Here is a 22,905-nt window from a genome sequence, read left to right as displayed (position 1 = left end):
CCAAATTATCTTATTATTTTCAACATTTTGGGTGACTCCAAATCCTTGTTCACAACTCTAGGTTTCTCCACTAACAATGAAGAGTTAGTTATTTTTACATATACAAATAACTCCCCAGTGGAGTAACCCAGATTTGTGAACAATGATTTGTACTCACCCAAAATGTTGTCAATAATATCGCTCACTCCTTTCAACAACGTCATACATAAAAAAACTTGATTTTTCAGGAAATCGTTTTTAAAGTTTAAAAATACAATAAAATGTATTAAAAATAAATATCAAGCACTTATTGATCTTTTTACTATGCAACAGATATTTTTAGGTAAAACCTGAATGTTTTTTCACCATTTGAAAAATATTTAGTATGTTAAAAAAAATAATTAAACAATACCTTTATGTTCAAAATGCAAAAAATACACTTACTGCCCTGTAGCGGGTAAATATTAAGTTTAAAATATGCCGCTTTTACGAAAACACGAACAACTGAAAATTGACGATTTTTGATAAATGACGCTGTTGAAAGGAGTGAGCGATATGAATTATTTTTGTCCACCCTAATATATAAATTGTTATTTACTATCATACAAGTCAAATTATAAAAGCTTTATGAAAAATGAAAATCGTGTTTTCGGGATAAACATATACATATATTCGATATTCCCTTTTCAAGCACAAGAACTGTCTCTTTTTTGAAGAGGCTCAGCGCGTTTTTAATTGTATTAAATTGAATTTAAAAAATACGATTTTTTTGAATAAATATTAAAAAATTAAAATAAATGCGTGTGTGTGTTTACAAATTATTCATTCCCATCTTCTATATATTCGAGATATGTGTATTTCTTTAGCATATTTTTTTGAAGAACGCGTCTGAAAGATGATGTCTATTTAAACCCGAGCATTGTTCAAGTCGAGTCCTGATTTTCATCAATTTAAGCAGCATTTCCGGTAATCCACGAATCATTTTGTTTACCAGAATGAACTTCCCAGAATAATCGCGGCACATATGTAAACAACGGATTCGAGATAAAGCGACTCGCAGCCGGCCGGAAATTAAAATCGCATTACGTTCTTGACATCTCAGTGCAGATGATGGATATCGAAGTCTGGGTATTTACAGGGATTACGATCCGTCATAAGCTGGTTCAAGCTACCACTTTAAAGACGTGTAACATTCACCATTCTACCCATGATTGACAACCACACTTCTCAAAATTGCAAAACACATTATGGGTGTACTGGCAAAAAACGTTAACTCGAAAATTTACTCGTTAATTTGATTTTTACTTAATGATGCAAATTATTAGATTTTCAACGTTTTTTTGTCTGGCAAAATTAACTTAATAGTTTGAAATAGGTGATTTTTTCGCTCGTATAAAGTGATCACTTAAAAACAAATAAGTAAGCCCTTTAAATACCATGACTTCCATATTCTTCTTCATCTATGTTGAGATGGGAAAATGTAATGATAACTTATCTATTGATTTTGCGTTTTATTTGTAGAGCTCCATTTTAATTTATGTGTCAATTGTTTCGCCTAGTTAGGCTATAACAATTGTCACACATTAGGCGAAACAATTGTCACAATATTAATTATTTATGTGTTTTTGTTAATAAAATACAACTTAGTTAACTCAAAAAACTGTGTTTGATTTAAAATTAATACATAAATGTAATGATAACAGTTTATTTCTGTTGTGATGAAAGCCAGGCCTAAATGCTTAGTTTATTTCAACACATGTAACAAAGTGTTTTAGGCATGATGGATGCATTCCAACGGAATCGTTTATTTAAACTACAATTCGACCACGAGAAACAGGGCAATTTCGACCAAAATAAAATTCCTTTAGAAACGTATAAAATTAACCCTTTTTACAATGATTGGCAATTTGATCACACTTTTGAATCATGGCCTTTACAAGCTAAGACACAAAATACTGGATCCTCTTCTAGTGGAACGGAAGGTTTGGTGATGACAGTCAACAGTCCGTCTTCTCCTGAGGAGTGCAACGTGATTTCCTCCCAGCAATGAGTAAATACTGAGAAATTCATGATTGGCCCACACTTGATTTATCCCTCCTGTTCCCAACACAGATTTTAATAAAATACAGTATCGAACATATTAATTGAAACAAAACTTTTTGTTGTTGTATTTTCTTAAAAAAGATTGTAAAATCATATATTTATTAGTCATACCACAAATTTATATTTAATATTATCTCATTTGGGCTCAATCAAAGATTTTACTCTTCTTGGCATCTATTATATAAGGTTTGGCACGTGGATGTTATTTTTTCGTCTCGATACCATACTTGAATAATGGACAAATCGAGCTTTTCCACCGTAGTGCAATCAATTTTGGAGAGCCGATTCTAACAGATTGCAGATAGATTTTCAATTAAGTTTATGTATACAAAATTCTTGACCAGTCCAACACAGTTCAGTGTTTTTGTGTGAAAAATTACATAATTTTTTTGGGTTAGTGGCAGGGGGTTAAATGCTGCTGAAATATTCCATTTTCATTTGACCTTCATTTTTGTATCTCTAGTAGTATCTTTTCCAGTAGAATTGGGTGATACTTCTCGCTATTTATCATCTCCGTCACTGAAAGAAGCAGCCCTGGTCTATAATACGATGAACATCCCCAAAATATTTTTTTAGAGGTGTTGTTTGAAGAAACAAAAATCCACTTAATGATCTATAACCTTGTACATAATAAGCAAGGGAAATATAATAAATGCAATTCACATCTTTAAAAACACATGGCCTCTAAAAATTGTCACGTGTGGCAACACTTGAATTAAAGCTTGTATAATATTTTTTTTGTAAATTAAAAGCATTGTTAACTTTGTGGTAAGTAATATAACACTCTCCTTATCATTCATCGTTCGCTCTGTATAATACCACCATAATAAAACATTAATTCTTGACAACCGGTTTCGGAATAATCATTCCATCATCAGGTCATTAAAATAAAATTATTACGGTCTGACATTTATACAAAAATACAAATTTTAAAGTATTCTTTTTTTCTTTAAAATTTTTATTTTTGTATAAATTTTAGACAGTAATAATTTAATTTTAATGGCCTGATGATTGAATGATTATTCCGAAACCGGTAGTAACGAAAGTGGTTTTAAATCAAGTGAACGATGCATGATAAGGATAATGTTGTACATTAACTGGACCCTTTTATATTTTTACTTTTGACCGGATTTTTCTTTCGTCATATCCGAAATCCTTTATATCGGGGTTTTATTGTATTTTTTTATCAGAACCATATTATGATTCGATACGGGAAAAACCTTGCCTTGATGTAATGTATATTTGTTATAAAAATACATTAATCTTCTCTCAGTGTTATAACACAGCTCAACACAATGGGGTATAATGGATATGACATCTTGAAACCTAATAAGAATTCGAAAAAAGCCTTCAATCCTTTCAATGATATCAAATTTAACATGACACGCTTGTAATAAGGACTCAATACCCTGACGTAAGACTCTGAAATATTAGTCCACCTTAATTTGTGTCAATTAAAAGGTATCTCACATCAAACATCTATCGTTCATCTTTATTTGAAAAAATATGAAAGTCTAAGCATCCCAGGGCTTACGACTGGGCATTTATTTATTTATTTAAACTTCATGTACAAAAAGAAATATGTATACATATATATATATATATATATATATATATATATATATATATATATATATATATATATATATATATATATATATATATATATATATATACATATATATATATATATATATATATATATATATATATATATATATATATATATATATATATATATATATATATGTATATATATATATATATATATATATATATATATATATATATATAAATTCAGGCGGGTTCAAGTATGTGAATTTAATACAGGATAAGGACAAATAAAAAGCGTCTGTGCTTAATAGAAGCTTTCCCTATTCAAATATAGTTGGCTGTTGTGAACTTACATGTACTGTATCACGAGTTTGATCAATATATCTAGGAGTTCCAAAGATTTGAGTAGCGCATTTACTTAGCGGTGATATTCAAGGGTAATCTCTATCAAGAAAATCATCAATGGACTAGATAAGTTTCTAAATAAAGCGCTTGATTAAGTGTGCGTTATTAGAGTTTAAAAAATAGGTTCACTGATTCGTAAAATAAATACTATCAAACGCTTTTCTATCTTTATTTATTTCATGCGTTATCTCTTTCGTACATATTTCAGGAAGTAATCAATTAGAATAGCCAAACAAGGATCGACTGTACCAGGGATTAGCAGACTTTCTAGTAAGAAGTACTAAAATTTTTCTGAATAGAATCTCAAAAGAGTATGTGAATCTCATTTTTCATAAAGTAGCTACATCAATACTCTCAACAAGATCCTGAGTGTGTCCAAATACTTGTTCAAAAAATCTGGATTATCTCCATTACAGGAGTTATTTTCATATTATTTTTTGACATCTCATTAAAGATGAAATTAATTAATTTAAATAAATCATTTGGTGAAATTATAAGCTAAAATAACAAAAATGAAAATGATACTTTCTAGTGTTTCTCATGTGTGTAATTATAATAAAATAAAAATACTAATAAAAGAGTTTCTGATCATTAAAGAGCTTGTTTTCATCTCACCAATAGATGTCTCTAGTGAAGTTCTAGTGATTCAAGAATAATGTTTCAAAATTGGTTTATATATATTGATCTTCCAAGAATTTGAGTAGTGTGGTTGTCAATCACTGGTAGAATTGGTGAATGTTACACGTGTGTAAAGTGATCACTTAAACCAGCCTATGATGCTCATCAGCCCCGTAAATGCCCAGACTTCCATATTCTTCTTCATCTTAGATGAGATGTCAAAAAATAATATAAAAATTAAAAACATTCGTTTGAAAATGATATAACTAAACGAAACAATTGTCAAAAATTTGATTTTTATGTATATTTTCAACAATATAATAACTTTTTACACTAAAAAAATCAGTGGTTGATTTAACATTTAATACGTAAAAAAATACATAAATGTCTTCTTCTTTCTGGGTTACAATCATTGTGATAATTAGGATTCAGAGGACGATGGAAGAAAAATTGGCATGAACAAGTAAAATATTTCAAATACTTTTGCGTGGTCAGGTCTAGAGTCGAAATAATCGGCGTGTATGTATGAAGAGATACGTGAATGTACAAGAGGCGAAGATTGTTTACAAACACAGATTGGTGTGGCGTTATATTCTCTCTGTCTACCCCTGCGGGTTGGTAATTATGAAGTTAGTTTTGTTAAATTAAAATTATAGGCAAACATAAAAGACGCTCTTTTTTCTCACTAAGTATAGTAAAAAAAATTAAACTACTTACGACATACTATTAACGACTTACTCAATTTGTAACTTTATACGATAATGATTATACGAGTAAGAACGACTGAAATGCTTATGAAAAGAGCTATATTTAGCTCGCAAGCCACAGTTAAACGACCCCTGACCTTTTCCATTAATTATACGCACTTTTGTATGTTAACACACTTGTTTAAATGTATTTTTGTTCATGTTATTTTTGTATTATTTTTGACATCTCATCAAAGATGAAGAAGAATATGGAAGTTTGGGCATTTACGGGGCTGACGACCGTCATAGGTCATCACTTTACACACTTGTAACATTCACCAATTCTACCCATTATTGACAACCACACTACTCAAATTCTTGGAAGTTCTGTAATATGAACCAATTTAGAAACCTTGTTCTTGAATCACTAGAACTTCACTAGAGACATCTATTGGTGAGATGTAAAGAAGCTTTTTATTAAGCAAAAACTCTTATCTTAGTATGTGAGATCCGAATCCTGGATTATAATCACACACATGAGAAACGCCAGAAAATACCATTTTCATTTTTATTATTTAAGCTTATAATTTGACCAGACAATTTATTTACAACATTTTGAGTGTGTCCAAATACTTGTTCACAAAATATGGATTATCTCCAATTACAGGAGTTATTTTTGTTTACACTGAACAATTAAAAAGATCGTCGATCCCCAAATACAAACAATTACTAAGCTTAATAAAATAAAATAATAGAGTTATAATTGCCAGATACTTTGTGACACATTTTATAGTTTATAAAATGTGCCACAAAGTATCTGCGAAAATCATTCAAGAAACAAACAATTTATCTTTACATTTTGAATTATGTAAACATTTTCTTTTTTTGTTCTCGAAACTGAATTTTAAATACTGTTTTTTTATAATTACAATTTTTACTATATATATATATATATATATATATATATATATATATATATATATATATATATATATATATATATATATATATATATATATATATATATATATATATATATATATATATATATATATATATATATATATATATATATATATATATATATATATATATATATATGTTGGTTAAAGTTTCGAGATGATCTCTCATAGAGGAAATGACAGTCAAAAACAATATGCCCAAACAATGCTTACGTATACATTTAAAAATTACTCTCACTTAACACAAGAAAGCACTTTCCAGCAAAGCATACAAGTCACAATTAACACACTTTATACTAACGTACAAGATTCATAACAAAGAATTACATCAAACACATATCTCTTTTGATCAAAAGAGCTTTGATTTTCATGCAATAAAGTTGTAGAATCTGCTTATAATGGAAGCAGATTGTACAACTTTATTGCTTAAAAATAAAAGCTCTTTTGATCAAAAGAGATATGTCGCTCACTCCTTTCAAGGACGTCATAAATAAAAAATTGTCAATTTTGAGTTGTGCATGTTTTTGGAATGCCAGGAAAATGTACTATATCCCAGCAAAAGCGGCATATTTTTAACTTAATATTTACCCGCTACAGGACAGAAAGTGTTGTTTTTGCATTTTGAAGAAAAGGTATTGTTTTGAAGAAAGGGTATTGCCTAAAGAGCCGTAATACATATCGCTCACTCCTTTCAAGAACGTCATAAATCAAAAAACGTCAATTTTCAGTTGTGCATGTTTTCGGAATGCCAGGAAAATGTACTATATCCCAGCAAAAGCGGAATATTTTTAACTTAATATTTACCCGCTACAGGACAGGTGTTGTTTTTGCATTTTGAAGAAAAGGTATTGTTTAATTATTTTTTTTAAATACACTAAATATTTTTCAAATGGAGAAAAAACCTTCAAGTTTTACCTAAAAAGATCTTTTGCACAGTAAAAAGTTCAATAAGTGGCTTGATATTTATTTTGAATACATTGTATTATATTTTTAAACTTTAAAAACGTTCTCCTGAAAAATAAAGTTTATTGATTTATGAAGTTCTTGAAAGGAGTGAGCGATGTGTTTGATGTATTTCTGTGTTATGAATCTTGTACGTTAGCATAAAGTGTGTTAATTTTGATTTGTATGCTTTGCTGGAAAGTGGAAAACCATAAAATCACTGATTATAGAAACTTAATATAAAAAAGCCATTCTGAAAAAGACAATGGAATTGGGTACATCTGATATATATTGCATCATTCGGCCGTGTCGTTTTTACCACTTGGTATTGTAAGTCATAAACTAAATATTTTTTTTTTTAAATATTGTAAAATATGCCCTCGGCACGGGAAAACTCACACTCAAAATGGAACAATTATGTGTTTGATGAAAAATAAATGAATAAAATTGTACTCGTATCTCTATGCTCAGTACCTGATTAATGTAGATTTCCACAAAGCAATCTCGACCTAATGATATAATGATTAAAGAAAACACTTGTTTTTTACCACTTGAGTTTTATTATAGGCTACATGTTTCAGAAGTTAAGCTTTCATCATTCAGGTCTGTATAGTAACTAAAATATAAAATATAAAATTGTTCTATAAATAAGGAGAGGGGAAAGTAATGAGAAGGGGTTAGTCAAGGGACGGAGTTTGAAAACAAAGGAAAATTGGAAAGCAAAGGTGAAGAATTTTGAAACAATAAATTATTTAATAAAATATTATTAGAATTTAGGTTTTTTTGGATTTCTAAATTTTCAAGATAATTCATAATTTGGCCTTTATATGGAACAAGGTGTAATAATTTTAATTTATGAGAGTGAAATGAGTGATTAGTATCTATTATGTGATTTCCAATCCGAAAAATAATTACTAACAAGACCGCTATGATGTTCTTTAATTCTAATCTTTAAATTTCTCGCAGTTTGGCCAATATATTTTTTATCACAATCTCCACACGAAATTTCATAAACACCACTTTTATGTAATAAATCAAAATATTCTGAAACATGTAGTCTATAATAAAACTCAAGTGGTAAAATACAAGTGTTTTCTTTTATCATTGTAACATGTCTTACCACAAAGCTAATGCCGAAACAATAAATAAAATATGTGAAGAATAAAACATCTCACCTTGTGTGCTTTTTATTTATATCAAGATAATGTTTGAGATGTGGCGCTTGAGAACGGGCAAATATTCATTTATCGGAACATGTAGGGAATAACGTGGTATCAAGTCTAGATGCTTACAGTTTAGAGACTAGAAGGAATGTGTATTTGATTAAGCATTTTTATCGATTGTTGCGCGGTATGATCGATAATCCTGAAATTATCCGTAGCATTGGTCTGTATGTTCCCGATAGTTACCTAAGACAGCGTCGGCATAGATTGTTTCACATTCCTATATACAGGAGCAATCTGCCAATGGTTATACCTGTAGGAAGAGCTACCGCTATGTTGAACAATATCACTGTTCCATGTGCCTGAGGGGGTATTTCGAAGCAGGGTTCTTCTACATCCATAACAATAGTATTTTTGCTTATTTTTCATATTTTGTTAATGTATACGCTTTAAATTTTACTTTGTAATGTGTATGTTAGTTATTAATAAATAAATTTAATTGACAACATTTTGAGTGTGTACAAATCTGGATTATTTCCACTTATAAGAGTTTTTTTGTTGATATTTCATCAAAGATGAAGAAGAATATGGAATTCTGGGCATTTACGGAGCTGACGACAGTCATAGGCTGATTTAAGTGATCACTTTACACAAGTGTAACATTCGCCAATTCTACCCATTATTGACAACCACGCTGCTCAAATTCTTGGAAGTTCTATATATATGAACCAATTTTGAAACATTGTTCTTAAATCACTAGAACTTCTCTAAAGACATCTATTGGTGAGATGAAAAGAAGCTTTTTACTGAGCAGAAATCCTTCATTAGTATGTGAGCTCCGAATCCTGGATTAAAATCACACTCATGAGAAACGCCAGAAAATGTCATTTTGATTTTTATTATTTAAACTTAAAATTTGGCCTGAACTACACACTCAAAATGTTGTAAATAAATTATCTGGTCAAATTATAAGCTTAAATAATAAAAATGAAAATGATGTTTCCTGTCTTTGATGAGTTGTCAAAAAATAATACAGAGAACGATCCCGCTTATACCATATGGACTAAATTATCTCTGATATACGCTGTAGCGGGTACGCCGAGTTGAAAAGACGAGCGAAGGATAGAGACGGATGTAGACTGACTGTGAAAGCAGAAAACCATTCATCACATTGATTGTAATTTAAAATGTAAAATAGCAAAATTACATTAATGATTGATTCGGCATTAACTTTTTGGAATGGCATGTTGGTTAGTTTTATTATTCACTTGTCGATAAAAACAACTGCAGTTTTCGAAACTATTTGTGTGTCATGAAATAAAACTCAAAAGTGATAAAAAACGAAGGTTAATTCTTATTAAGTAATTAAGTATAGAGTTAGCATAAGAAGGGATTAGATTAAATAAATATAATCATTTAAATTTATTTTTATTTTTTTAATCGCATCATATTGGTTTCAAGATAAACGTAAGGCACATCGCTCACTCCTTTCAACAACGTCAAATATCAAAAAAGTTAAAAAATATAAAACAAAATATTAAAAATAAATTTCAAGCCACTTGTTGTAATATATTATTAGATTAAAACCAATATTTTTAGCTTTTCCACTTTATTTTTATTTGACCAGCGACCGGGTTTCGTGATGTCGGTAACGACGAAACCCGGTCGCTGGTCAAATAAAAATAAAGTGGAAAAGCTAAAAATATTGGTTTTAATCTAATAATATATTAAAAATGCAATTCCATCACGAAGTGTCAGTGGATAATATAAATCCACTTGTTGTACTTTTTATTGTGATATAAATCTTTTTATATAAAACCTGAAGGTTTGTTCTTCATTTGAAAAATATTATTTAAAAAAATAATTAAACAATACCTTTTCTTCAAAATGCAAAAACAACTCTTTCTGCCCTTCAGCAGGTAAATATTAAGTTTAAAATATGCCGCTTTTGCTGGTATTATCTGGGCATTCTGAAAACATGCACATCTGAAAATTGACGATTTTTTATATATGACGTTGTTGAAAAGAGTGAGTGACATAATAAAGCACCTAGGTAATTTTCGGAGAATCGTCTTTAAATTTCAATTAAAGACAGTGAAATATAAAAACATAAATGTCGGATACGAAATCGATAATCCTGTTGTAGTACCTACTTAGTACTGAGAGAACATTCCCAGAATTCCTGAAATCGGCCCGCTCGTAATTATATAAATTAATGAAATTCCTGAAAAGTTTTCAGATAACTTCTTTCAGTAAATCGGTTTAAGGTTTTACTGTCTGAAATGAAAATAAATAAATATGTTTTTATTGCTCTTTATTCAGTCATTAAATGGCAGACTGTCCTAAGCAATATATTTATATGGAAAATATAATAACGGTTAACGACGTGATCAATTTTGATATGTTACAATGGACACACACAACGAAACAACTGCGATCAATTTGTATTTTATTTCATTAATATCAAATTGTTGGTAAATATATCCAAAATAATACAAGGTTTTTGTTGGATTGAATTCTACATTTATTTATGTATATCTTAATACGTGACGCGTTTCGTATTCTTAGGACATTATCAAAAAACTTTTTTTTGATAATGTCCTAAGAAGACGAAACGCGTCACGTATTAAGATATACAAAAATAAATGTAGAATTAAATCCAACAAAACCTTGTTTTATTTTGGATATATTACCCAACAATTCAATATGGAATTCTACTAACTGTCTGCAGTTACAATAAATCATTAATATCACTTTATTTTTGTACTGTATTATCAGTTATATGTATATATAATATATACATACAACCAATGGTTAAACTACCATATGTCGAATAAAATAATAACTTAAAAACCAACTAAATAAACCTGCCTACCACCGCTTCCAATTAGAAGTAGGCAGAGAGAACACCAATCTATCATTGCAAACAATCCTTGCCTCTCCCACATTCACGGTTCTCCTCATTATTACTCGCCGATTATTCCGACTTTTGACCTGATCGCTTACAAGTATATGAAATACTTGATTATGCCAAGTTTTCCTAGGTCTTCTCAGCTTCTATTTCCAACCACATTCACATGTCCAAACCACCACAACACACCTTTCATAATGTTATCGATAATGTCTATCTTAGTCTTGCATTCTTACCTTATTTCACCATTCGAAAATATATCATGCAACGTTTTTTTCCGCACGTTCATCTGAGAGATGACATTTCGAGTGCATTCTCCTTCTTAACTTTAAAAACTTTACTTGGAAAAGTTGGCATATCTTGAATGTTTTTCACAGATACTTTGTAGCACATTTTATAAACTTAATAAAACATCTTTGTTTTAACCACTTTTTATTGGTACACTTTTGCCAACCGGTTTTGACAAGAAGCTTGTCATCCTCAGGGTTTATGTACTAATTATAAAACATTGAAATACTCATAGTTAGGTTATATGTAGTTAATTACCCTTCCCTTACGATACCAAAAACTTCCACGCACTAAATACACATTATTTTTTGACATCTCATCAAAGATGAAGAAGAATATGGAAGTCTGGGCATTTATGGGGCTGACAACCGTCATAAGCTGGTTTAAATGATCACTTTACGCACTCCATACACCATATGAAAATATGATTTAAAAATGTGATTTAAAAAAACGGGAAAAAACTCCTAAATGTTGTTTATATTGAACATTGCGCAGCGAATACGTCCAATATGGACGACAACTTGCCACCTACAAACGGAATCGTCCAAAAACATAAAAAAATATTTGATAAAGTTTATTTTTTGCTAATTACTTGGAGGAAACCATGAAAAACTCCTTAGGAAAAGCCGGGCTGTTGACTGTCGTCAACAGGACTTCCGTTCCACTAGAAGAGGGGTCAACATTTTGTGTCCTAGCTTGGTTTATGGTACTAAGTGTTGGTCTTGAGCGTCCACGATTCAACTCCTAACAGAAATACTGACCATACATAACACCTAACCATTATTTGCCGAAGTTTCAGATTGAAGTTATTATTACAGATATTAAAATAATAGTATTCTTTTTTTTACAAATTTAGACTCAATGAATTGAGGGAAAATGTTATTTTTAATACATTTTTGATAAAAGTATATGTTTAGGGAAGTGATTCTATATTTTTTTGTTAGTTTTTTATAATGATTTGCTTTTAAGGCCGTACTCGCCATTATAATATTCTCAATATTATTAATATTTAAAGCATTTACTTTGTGGTTAGTCATTTTTACTTATTTATTTTTTTACAAAAATGTTAATAAAATTAGTATATAACCACTCACCGAGATTTTTACGTCTACCGGTTTCGAGACGTACCCGTCTCTTCGTCAAAATTTCTATATACCAGGGTAACATAACATTTTCATGTTATGTTACCCTGGTATATAGAAATGCCTTAAAAAATAATAGTATTCTATTATTTTTAAGGCATTTCTATATACCAGGGTAACATAACATGAAAATGATAACAAACTGCAAAAGATAAACCCTACATTTTAACTAAAACGATAGATAACATGTCCAAGTATCGATGCGGCTAAATCAAACTTATCTACGGCTTGTATATTCTTCATTATATTTTGATGATAATATTATCTGCAAAGTGTCACATGAAATTCTAATTAAGGAGATAGTCACCCTTTCATATTTTATAATTCAATGATGGCTCGCATAACGTACTCAATTCGTTCTAGAAGCAAATTCGCTAGGTGAAACGCGATTTATCATTACAATATATGTATTTCTTTCTGTAGCATAAATATGCTACTGGTACAAAAGATACTTTTTTTATTCTAAGTCAATTTTTCAATTTTTTTTTCATGAGGTTCTCTCTATCTCTAACATTTATTCTAATTCAATGGTGCATAGGGCACTGCATCGTTAATAGTTTCCGTAGTATAAAATATGGTACTGTTACATAAAAAAGGTACCTGCGTTTTTATAAAGTTAAATTTTTCTACTTTTTTCCGTGAGTTTCTCTCTTTTTCTCTAACCTTAATCTCATTCCAATGGTGCGTAGGGCACTGTGTGCATAAAATATGGAACTATTTCACAAAAAACAATCCTTTTTTAAGTTAGACCTCTCGCCCTGTAGACAAACGCGGACGGAAAACATTTGTCTTTATTTTGTATAAAGCTAAGATATATAATAAATTCATTAAAAACATTTATCGGTCTATCAAAAAACTAGTCCATTGGCTGCTTGTGACGTTGGAGCGTTGGAGCGGCAACATAAAATATAATACAGTCCGTTGTTTGAAGCGAGGTTCGTTGTGTGAGTCGCGTAATGAACGAACAGAAAGTTCGTTATGCGAGGCATCACTGTATTTCACCCGCCAAAAAGACAGTCGTCCTAGTAGTTATCTATGGTCATATGTGTGTGTGTGTGTATGTTTTTTTTCTCGCAAAAATTTGACCTCCGTACAAATGTATGTTTTTAGACAGAAGTCGCCAAATAATTCAAATTCCAACCAGCAACTCCGGCATGACAGCCGGCTTTGCGTTTACCACAATTTATTAAATTTTCTGCGTTTCACTAGTATGGGAAGTACTGCCCGAGCCGAAATCCTCGTTCTCTGATTCCAATATTCTGAAATGATGTAAAGTAAAACGACTGACTTCAATTGATTAACTAACAATCTCGTCGCTTTCTGCAGGGGTAAGCAGAGAGCATAGAACGCCACACAAGCGGTTGCTAATAGATTCAGAGGAAAAGTTGGCATTTCTTGAATGTTAATCGCAGATACTTTGTGGCACATTTTATAAACTTTATAAAATAAAACAACTTTGTTTTGACTACTTTTTTATTGGTACACTTTATCCAACCGGTTTTGACAAGAACTTTGTCATCATCAGGGTTTATGTACTAAATTCTATAACATTGAAATGGTCATATTTAATTATCCTTCCCTTACCAAAAACTTCCACGCACTCCGTACACCATATGAAAATATGATTCAAAAACTCCAAAATTTTTTTCATTGAGCATTACGTAGCAAATGCGTCAACTCCAAATGATAACTTGTGAGCTTTTAACAAAAGTTGGCATGATCAAGTTTTTCAAATACTCGAAAGTGAGTTCAGAAGTCGGAATAATCGGCACAAGAGATGGATGATTGTTTGCAAAGACGGAGTGTTGTGGCATTCTATTCTCTTTTAATGATACATTTACTTTATTTTTTCTATCCACATTTATTTCTTCTTAGGATATATTTTTCCGTTTCCTTGTTACTTTTGTGTGTATATATCGTAATTTGACCTTATTGTATTCTTTCCTTAAATTTGTATGTTTATCTGATTGAAGTTTTTTTTATTTTGATCCATTTTACAAGGGCTTGAATTCATTTTGAATTCAATGCGTGTTTCATCTTTTACCGGAATTTTTTAGCTTGATTGCTTTATCTGAACTCTACGTCATTTGGATTTGTGTTTAAATTCTGTTTCTAGTTTTTATTTGTGTTTTGATTGTGTTCATTTTAACATTTTGAAATCTAAACATGGATGAAAAAGAATATATGTAAAAATCTGGATTTTTGCAGGGCTAACAACCTATTATAGCCTGGTTTCAGCGATCACTATATATGCACGTGTAACATTCTCCATTCTACCCATGATTGATAACCAGATTACTCAAATTTTCGGAATATTTGCAAAAACATTTTTCAAATATGCACCATATTTTCAGAAACCTGAAAAGTCGTTTTATTAATGAAAACCTAAAAAGAGAACTAAAATAAGTGCTTAAAATAAATAAAAAAAATAATGATAAATAAGTATATCCAAACATAACCTTATCAAACTTTCATAGGAGATACAAGGACATTCATGTAATGTTCTTAAAAAAATCTTCTTTCAAAATATATTTTATCAATGAAAAAAATCCTACTTAACTATAAAATCATATTTTGTTGAGCGTGTCCGTAATTTAACAAAGGTCTAAAATCATAGTAAAGGCTCACGAGAATTGCAAATCGATTTGGCTTTCACCACAAAAAAAAGCTTTGTAATGTCCATATTTGGTTCTTTGACTTTTCATTTTTTTTTTAAAGGAATAATCCGCAAAGCCTCTAATTTTAGAGGCTTGTCTTCAGGAAGGATAGTAATAGTATAGGGAAGGTAAATGTGAAAAATATATCACAAATACCCAGACCAATTAAAAATAAATCTGTTTTTGAATTTATTTTGCAATTAGTCCAGTTTTGCAGTCTAGCGTCTACCCAACTACGCCACGGCGCCTGGCTAATTAGCACAAAGTTCTAACCAGAGACAAAACACAATTCACCTTTGATCAAACATGTAGTATTTTTTTTTTGTTTTTTTTTTTTAATTAAACACTCGTATAATATCAATTTATGAGTTTTATTTCATTACACACGGTTAGTTTCGAAAACTAAAAGACATTTTCATCTACAGGTGAAAAGTAAAAATAACGTGCAATAAATATTTAGGTGTATATATAGAGGTTGATGGGGTAATAAATAGGTTATACAGAAGGTTTAAGAAATGGGACTTTTTGTAATAGGAAACATAGATAATAATGGTGACGTATTTCGAAACGCATTTTATTAATAAATGCTTTATCAGAAATAATATTAAATTTTTTTCTAAATTAATTGAAGTGTTTAATCTAAATAAAAACAATCAACGTGTCATTCCACAAAGTTAATGTCACGTCAATAAAAAATGTAATCACTTTTGTTAGCCTATTTAAGTTTAATACTGACATTTCTTGGTGGAACTGCATTTTATAGAATAAAATAACAACTATGTGATGTCGTAACTGACATTATCAGTCTGATGAAACCCGGTTGCTGTTCAAATAAAATTCATGTGGAAAATATAAATATTGTTAGTTTAATGTTTGTTAACACAGATTTGGACACACTCCAAACATTGTGACTGACAATTATTTGTTTCCAGGTGTGTCGGTGGCCTCCAGCGTATTCACCATCACTGCCATGTCGGCGGACAGGTACCTAGCCATCGTAAAAACCAGGATCTTCAAGAAGCTCCCCAACAGGACGTCCGCTCTGGCGGTCATCATGATCCTGTGGGTAATATCCATGGCGATCTTCTTCCCCCTACTGCAGATCGTCGTCCTCAGGGAAGAAGTGTTCATCATGTCTGATTCCACGGTAAGATCAGCCTCCAATTGCACCTAGTTTGGGTCGGAATCGGTTCTAGCTGACTAACTGAACTAACTAAATACTTGTGTCGCCTACTTTCAAAATCCGCCAGATCCATGTAAGTCGATTTTACATGATTCAAAGATTTGTCTATCATTAGATAAAATATTGTGAAATAGAGGATTTTCCTATTTTTTGTTGATTTTTTTGCGGGATTTAAAAAAAAACACGAGACAAACCGAAATTATTTTTAGTTGTGTCCAAATACTTTTTTTAATTTTTTTTTACAAAATACATATTTAAATATACTAAATATTTGGTAAATATACCAAAAATTTAAATATAACGTTTCTACCTCTCTTATAAAGTAGAGAGGGAGTTCGTTTTACAATTATTAATTTTTAATAAACCAAGTAAGTTAAAACAAGGTAAATTAAAAATAATAAAAAAATATTCCTCGGTATGGAGTTTAGGTCGGGGTGAGTCTTATAATATATTTTTTTAAATTTAGTTTTAAAAGTTTGATAATTTTTTTTTAGATTTTAAGTTTTCCGGAACTTTATTAAAGTTTTTTTTTACCCGCGTACGTATAATGATTTAACGCTTCTGTTGTTTTACAAATGATACAGATGTGCTATATTGAATTTTTAGGAAATCTAGAGTTACGTGTATTTTGCATTTCAGTTTTTTCTTTAAAAGTTGATTTATTTATTTACTTTATGGATACATACATTTTTTTACTATATGTAATACGGCTCTTTACGCATGACCTGCGTTGAGCCGATATACTTAAATGTTAAAACAATATAAATATAAATATGTGTATTTTTTTTTAATTATTAGATTATATACATTACTTACAATAGATACAATAACAATATATAGTATAAAGGTTTTACAATAAAATAATTACACCTGGACTTTAATTAATTCACTTTCTACCTTGTCCTTTCCAACGAGAAGCAACCATCGACGGACACTGTTCTTAAAGACATGATCACTATTGGAATTCTTTATGGTTAATTGATAATTTGTAAGACAGAGGCTTTATTAAAAATTGTTCACAAATATGTCTCACTTGTTCACAAATATGGATTACCTCCAATTAGGAGTTATTTTTTACATTTTTTTGACATCTCAACATACATAGATGCACGTATCATCTGTGTTGAGTTGTAAATTTATTTACAACATTCAGTTAATTTATTTACAACATTTTAAGCGTGTCCAAACAATTGAAGATAATCCAGATTTGTGAACGCTCAGAATTTTGTTAATATTGTTAATGTCAATTTCCTTGCAGAACGAGGTGAGGCTGTGCTTTTGTTACGAAGACTGGGGATCGTATCCTGTCAGCAGAAAAAGATTCGGAGTCATGAGCTTCATCATAGTTTATGCTATACCTGGTAAGGTTCTATGCGTTTTTCATTTTCACTCACAGTAGAGTCCCGGAAATCTGAGATCCCGAGAAATTCAAGCAAGATTTTGAAGAAAAACATTTGTAAGGTTTTTATTTTAAAAACACAAAAAAACTCAAAAAGACATTTACTATCTCATTGCAATACAATGCCGGCGAATTAATTTAGATCCTGGTGAGTGTCGCGGACTCTTAAGTCAAAGTTTCTCGGTTCGAACCCACTCTACCACAATTTGATACCTATTTCTAATAATGAGCCACTTAGACTCACAGAAATAGTATGAAATTGTGAAGTATTATTGTAAATAATAAAAAAAAAACATCAATTTAAAAAAACACACACTCTTTTAAAACTACATGGGGATGAGCCATAATGATCCAGCTTACGAACAACGATAAAATATGCTTTTATGTTTTACCATTTTTATTTTGTGTGAAATTGAGTCTTTTTGTTAAAATATAATTGTGAAAATTAAATATATTTTTTTAAATGAATGTATACAGTATTTTACATTTATATGTATGTATAAAGTTAGAAAATAAATATTTAAAAATAATAATAATAATCCCATGACACAGTTAGTACATATGAGTTCACAACTGCCATCTATAGGATTTTTTTTTTGGCAAACCCTTTGATTTGGATAAATGCAATATCCGGATGATTTTATATACTGGGAAACGTTACCACGTTATCGACAATGCTTATCTCAGCATTGCATTATTCATTTACCTTACTTAATTTTATTTTTTTTAAGGTCTCGTCATGGCAGGTGCCTACTTCGTCATGGGGAGGAAGCTTTGCTCAATTCAACCCCCTTTCGATGACAACGAGGGACGTTCAAGCACCCAGCAGGTCAGTAAACACATCAAACGTAGCAGATCGATATACTTACACTCTAAAAACGGACATACAACCGTCTGTCCTTTGAACCTGGATGGGATTTAACTTTGAACATCCCACTGCGGTGATCGCCGATCGAATTTATTTATTTATTTATTTTTCACCATACAATAATGTGCTCTCACTGAGTTTTTCCGTGGCAATACTTTCAACAGATGGCGCTGCCATTGCGGTAAAAATGTATAAACCAACTAACTGACGAAATTAGAACGCCACTCCACTCTGTCTTTGCAAATATCCCTCGCCTCTTCCACATTCATATATATCCTCATACAAACTCGCCGGTTATTCCGCCTCGTGACAAGACCATTTTTAAATTTGACCTACTTGATTATGCCAGTTTTGTCAACACCTAGACGTCCATATTCTTCTTCATCTATGTTGAGATGTCAACATAATGTAAGTTAAGATTAGGAAAATGTAATATTTCCGTTTCGCCAGAAGAAATTTTAAAATATAGCAGAAGCCGGTTATAACGCGTTTTCTGGTTATAACTCTCAAAAATCATCCCTTGGAAAAAAACAGCAAGATACTAGGGATATTTTCAAAACCGATTGTGTTTTGATTTTTATTTTATAAAAACGTAAAAATTCAGCTGGATTTCTCAGGCAATTTTTGTAAGAAAATGTTTTACAGTCGATCAAATCTTTATTCGTCAAAATACAATAATTTAAAATAAATAAAAAAATAATACTATTCCACAACGAGTATTCCTGGATTTTCAATAATAATAAACAAATAGGATATTTTGTTCAGTTTTTTCACAGATACATATGTAAATACATGTCTATACCGAAGATGACAAGGTTCTTGTTGAAACAGGTTGGAGAAAAATACCAAAGATAAATGTGCATAAAAACAAAGTTTTACGTTTTATTTTATATTGTTTTATAAAATGTGCCACAAAGTATCTGTGAAAGACATTAAACAAATTTTCGTATTTGTTTTTTACTTTTGAATATCCAGAAATACTCGTGGAATAAGTAAAAAGTTCTAGTTTTTATTATTTTTTAAAAATCGATAATACTGAAAAGTGTAATATAATAATATTTCAAAGTTAATTCGTCTTTCGTAGAAAAAATCATAATTTTGCTCCCACAAGACCGCATAATAACCGACTTCCACTGTATTTCTCTTCAAGTAATAAATTGTCTTGGTGCGGGATGAATTTGCTATAGGGGTGGAACATGATTTTGTAGGAGAAGGTTTCAGATATATACAAGACCAGGTGACGCCTGCCAGACGTGTGACTTGGGCCGAGAACAACACCATTAATTTGAGATGACATTTTTGTATAAACAAGGGGATAATCCCACCATATTTCGACATTGTTTCTGAAATATTTAAGATTAATTCAAAGGAATTTTCCGTAGACTAAATGTATTATGAAACAGTACCAACGAAATTCGAATACAAACAAATTTCTTTTTAAACCAATATAAATAAATACCTAATGTATGGGTATCAGCATCACACACCTCCACGTAACTCCTGCTCTCCGGGTACTTTCGACGTAAAATTAGTATTTATTTTATTTTATTTTATATAGAAGTGAAGCATGGAGTTAGTAAAAAAGATGAAAGCGGACTGAACGCAGTCAGAATACGATCCCTCAGACAAATGTGCGGCAAAACTATGTAGGACAGACGTTCGGATGGTGAAATAAGAAAATAATGCAAAGCTGAGCATAAACGCATCATCGATGAAATTAAGAAATGTGTGTCGAGATGGTTTGGACATGAGGAACGAATGAGTGAGGAAAGAACGACAAAACAAATTTATGAAGCGAATTGTGGTTGTAAAAAGGTGCAAAGGAAGTCCGAGAAAAACTTGTCACATACTTGAAAGCGGTCATGGCAGGAGTCGAAATAATTGGCGGGTATGTATGAGGAGATTCATTAATGCAGTAGACACGAATAATGTTTGCAAAGACAGATTTTTGTTGCGTACTAATCTCTCTGCCTACCCCTGCGGGGTGCCATACAAATATGAACTGATGTCTTTTGGTACACCGCTACGGATCACGTGTATTTTTTTTGGTAAAAAAATAAGGAAAAGGTTGACAAACATATTAATTTTTAAATATCTTTCAGAGTACTCGTCTAATGAGGGAAAGAAAAAGGATCGCTTGGACTCTGTTCCTTCTGGCAGTTATTTTCGCTCTCTGTTGGCTCCCGTACAACGTGATGCAACTCCTGGTAGATGTCAACTGGGTGTCCCAAAACACCGTTAGCGGAATACTGCCATATTCTCTGCTATTGGGTGAGTCGAGTATTTCTTGTATCATCTTTTTAAGTTTGAATTGAAGAGATTATATTTGAAGTTTATCTCCGAGATTCTTAAATGATTTTTCAACTCCAAAATATAATACTAAACAATTTCAACAAAATTTCAAATATTTGGGAATTAAATATTTCATTGAACTCCCTAAAGAAATTTAAAAAATAGAATATATAAAAATTCTTAAGAAAAAAATTAATGCCCATTACATATAAATCTGTTTTTGTTCGCGTCCGTAGTGTAATGGTCAGCACGCTCGGCTACCGTTTTGGAGGTCCCGGGTTCGATTCCCAGGGGGGGTAAAATAAATATAAGTGATTTTTTCACTGTACTATTTATTCATTACTACCCTGGACTGGTACCTGAAGCGGAGGGCCGATCACCTTCCCTTCGTGTGTAAATGATCAAGATAACACTGCGTTTGTATTACGCAGTGCCCTATGCACCATTGGGGTGCGGATAAGGGTTTTATTATTATATTATTACATATAAATCTTGAAAAATATATTTAAAAAAATACTATTATACCATTAATTATATAAAACATTAGGCCTTGAGTGTAAGTCCCTCTTCAAGCACAAGAGCTCAATCTCTTTTTTGGAGGGGCACAGCGAATCTATAACTATAAGTTTGCCATATGTATCAACGTTTAGAAATTGTATTATGTTGTACTTAAAAATGTAACTTTATTAAATAAATAAATAAATATAAATAAATCATCTTCTTCTTCTTCGTGAGCCCTCTGACCTCCACTGCTGGATATAGGCCTCTTCCCCTTCTTTTCCTTTCCTCCGGTCGGTTGCTGCTTGCAGCCAGTTTTTACCCCCCACAGCGACTACGTCGTCGAATCATCTCTTTTGGGGTCTTCCGACACCTTTTTTGTTCTCTCAAGGTCTCCATCGTATCTTTATTCCATCATATTACCGTGAAACCCGGATTTAGCGTTTTCCCGCCAATAGCGTGTAATTATTTCAGTCCCGATACCCGCATTTAACACTTTTTCCCTTAATTTACGTCGAAAATATCCTAGATATTCGATTTTTGACTCGATCTATAACGCTTCCTTTTTTTGATATTATTCGCGATCATCGTTAACGTGCAGTTTTTAAGGTTTTTGTTTGTTTTATTCTTAAGGTGTTTATTTTTTCAACACCTCCAATTTTTACGTTCCCTACATTGAACTTTTTGTGTGCCGAAAATCTCATTTTTACTCAAAATTTTCGTATGTCACAAAAAACATTTTTTTTCTTAAAATTTTCTCCCCAATTACATTCTCTTTCCATTTAGGTTTTAATTTGCAAAAAATCTTATATTTCTACATGATTTTCAAAAAAAATAATACAAATGTATTCCCTCCATTCAGGTTTTTGTATGGAAAAAATAATTTTCATAGACATGATTTTCACAGAAAATTAATAAAATTAAAATGTATTTTGTTTCAATACCCTCATTTACATTTTCTCTCCATTCAAGATATTTTCAGTCCCTTAAAAAACGTAATGTAAGGTAAACGTAATAAAGGCTTCACTGTATATCGACAATTCCAATCTTTCTTCATAATTTTCCAACCAACAGGTCATTCGAACTCGGCCATCAATCCCATGGTTTACTGCTTCCTAACAAAGAACTTCAGGAGATCAGTTAGAAGACTGTTCTACGGAACCCCAGAAGACACCTTGAAGAAGATTCAGTTGCGCAAAGTAAGTATATCTTACAAACTACGCTATTGTGAATAACTACAGGTTATTTTTAAAAA

General features: G+C 31.0%; 1 protein-coding gene across 1 annotated transcript in view; it reads left to right on the top strand.

Moving 5' to 3' along the window:
• The window catches only part of LOC148313386 (galanin receptor type 1-like), a 54,823-nt gene that overhangs the window by 13,610 nt on the left and 18,308 nt on the right, over window positions 1–22,905 (top strand). The window contains 5 exon segments of the mRNA XM_088263643.1: window positions 16,343–16,589; window positions 17,863–17,954; window positions 18,724–18,821; window positions 20,963–21,131; window positions 22,725–22,849. Coding sequence (XP_088119769.1) covers window positions 16,343–16,589; window positions 17,863–17,954; window positions 18,724–18,821; window positions 20,963–21,131; window positions 22,725–22,849 — 731 coding nt within the window.

The sequence above is a fragment of the Brachycentrus maculatus genome, unplaced genomic scaffold, assembly GCF_059751285.1.
Source record: "Brachycentrus maculatus isolate JH-2025_06_01 unplaced genomic scaffold, ASM5975128v1 h1tg000013l, whole genome shotgun sequence".
Lineage (NCBI taxonomy): Eukaryota > Metazoa > Arthropoda > Insecta > Trichoptera > Brachycentridae > Brachycentrus > Brachycentrus maculatus.
Note: the sequence above shows the minus strand (reverse complement) of the source record. Positions and strands in the feature narration are given on the sequence as shown.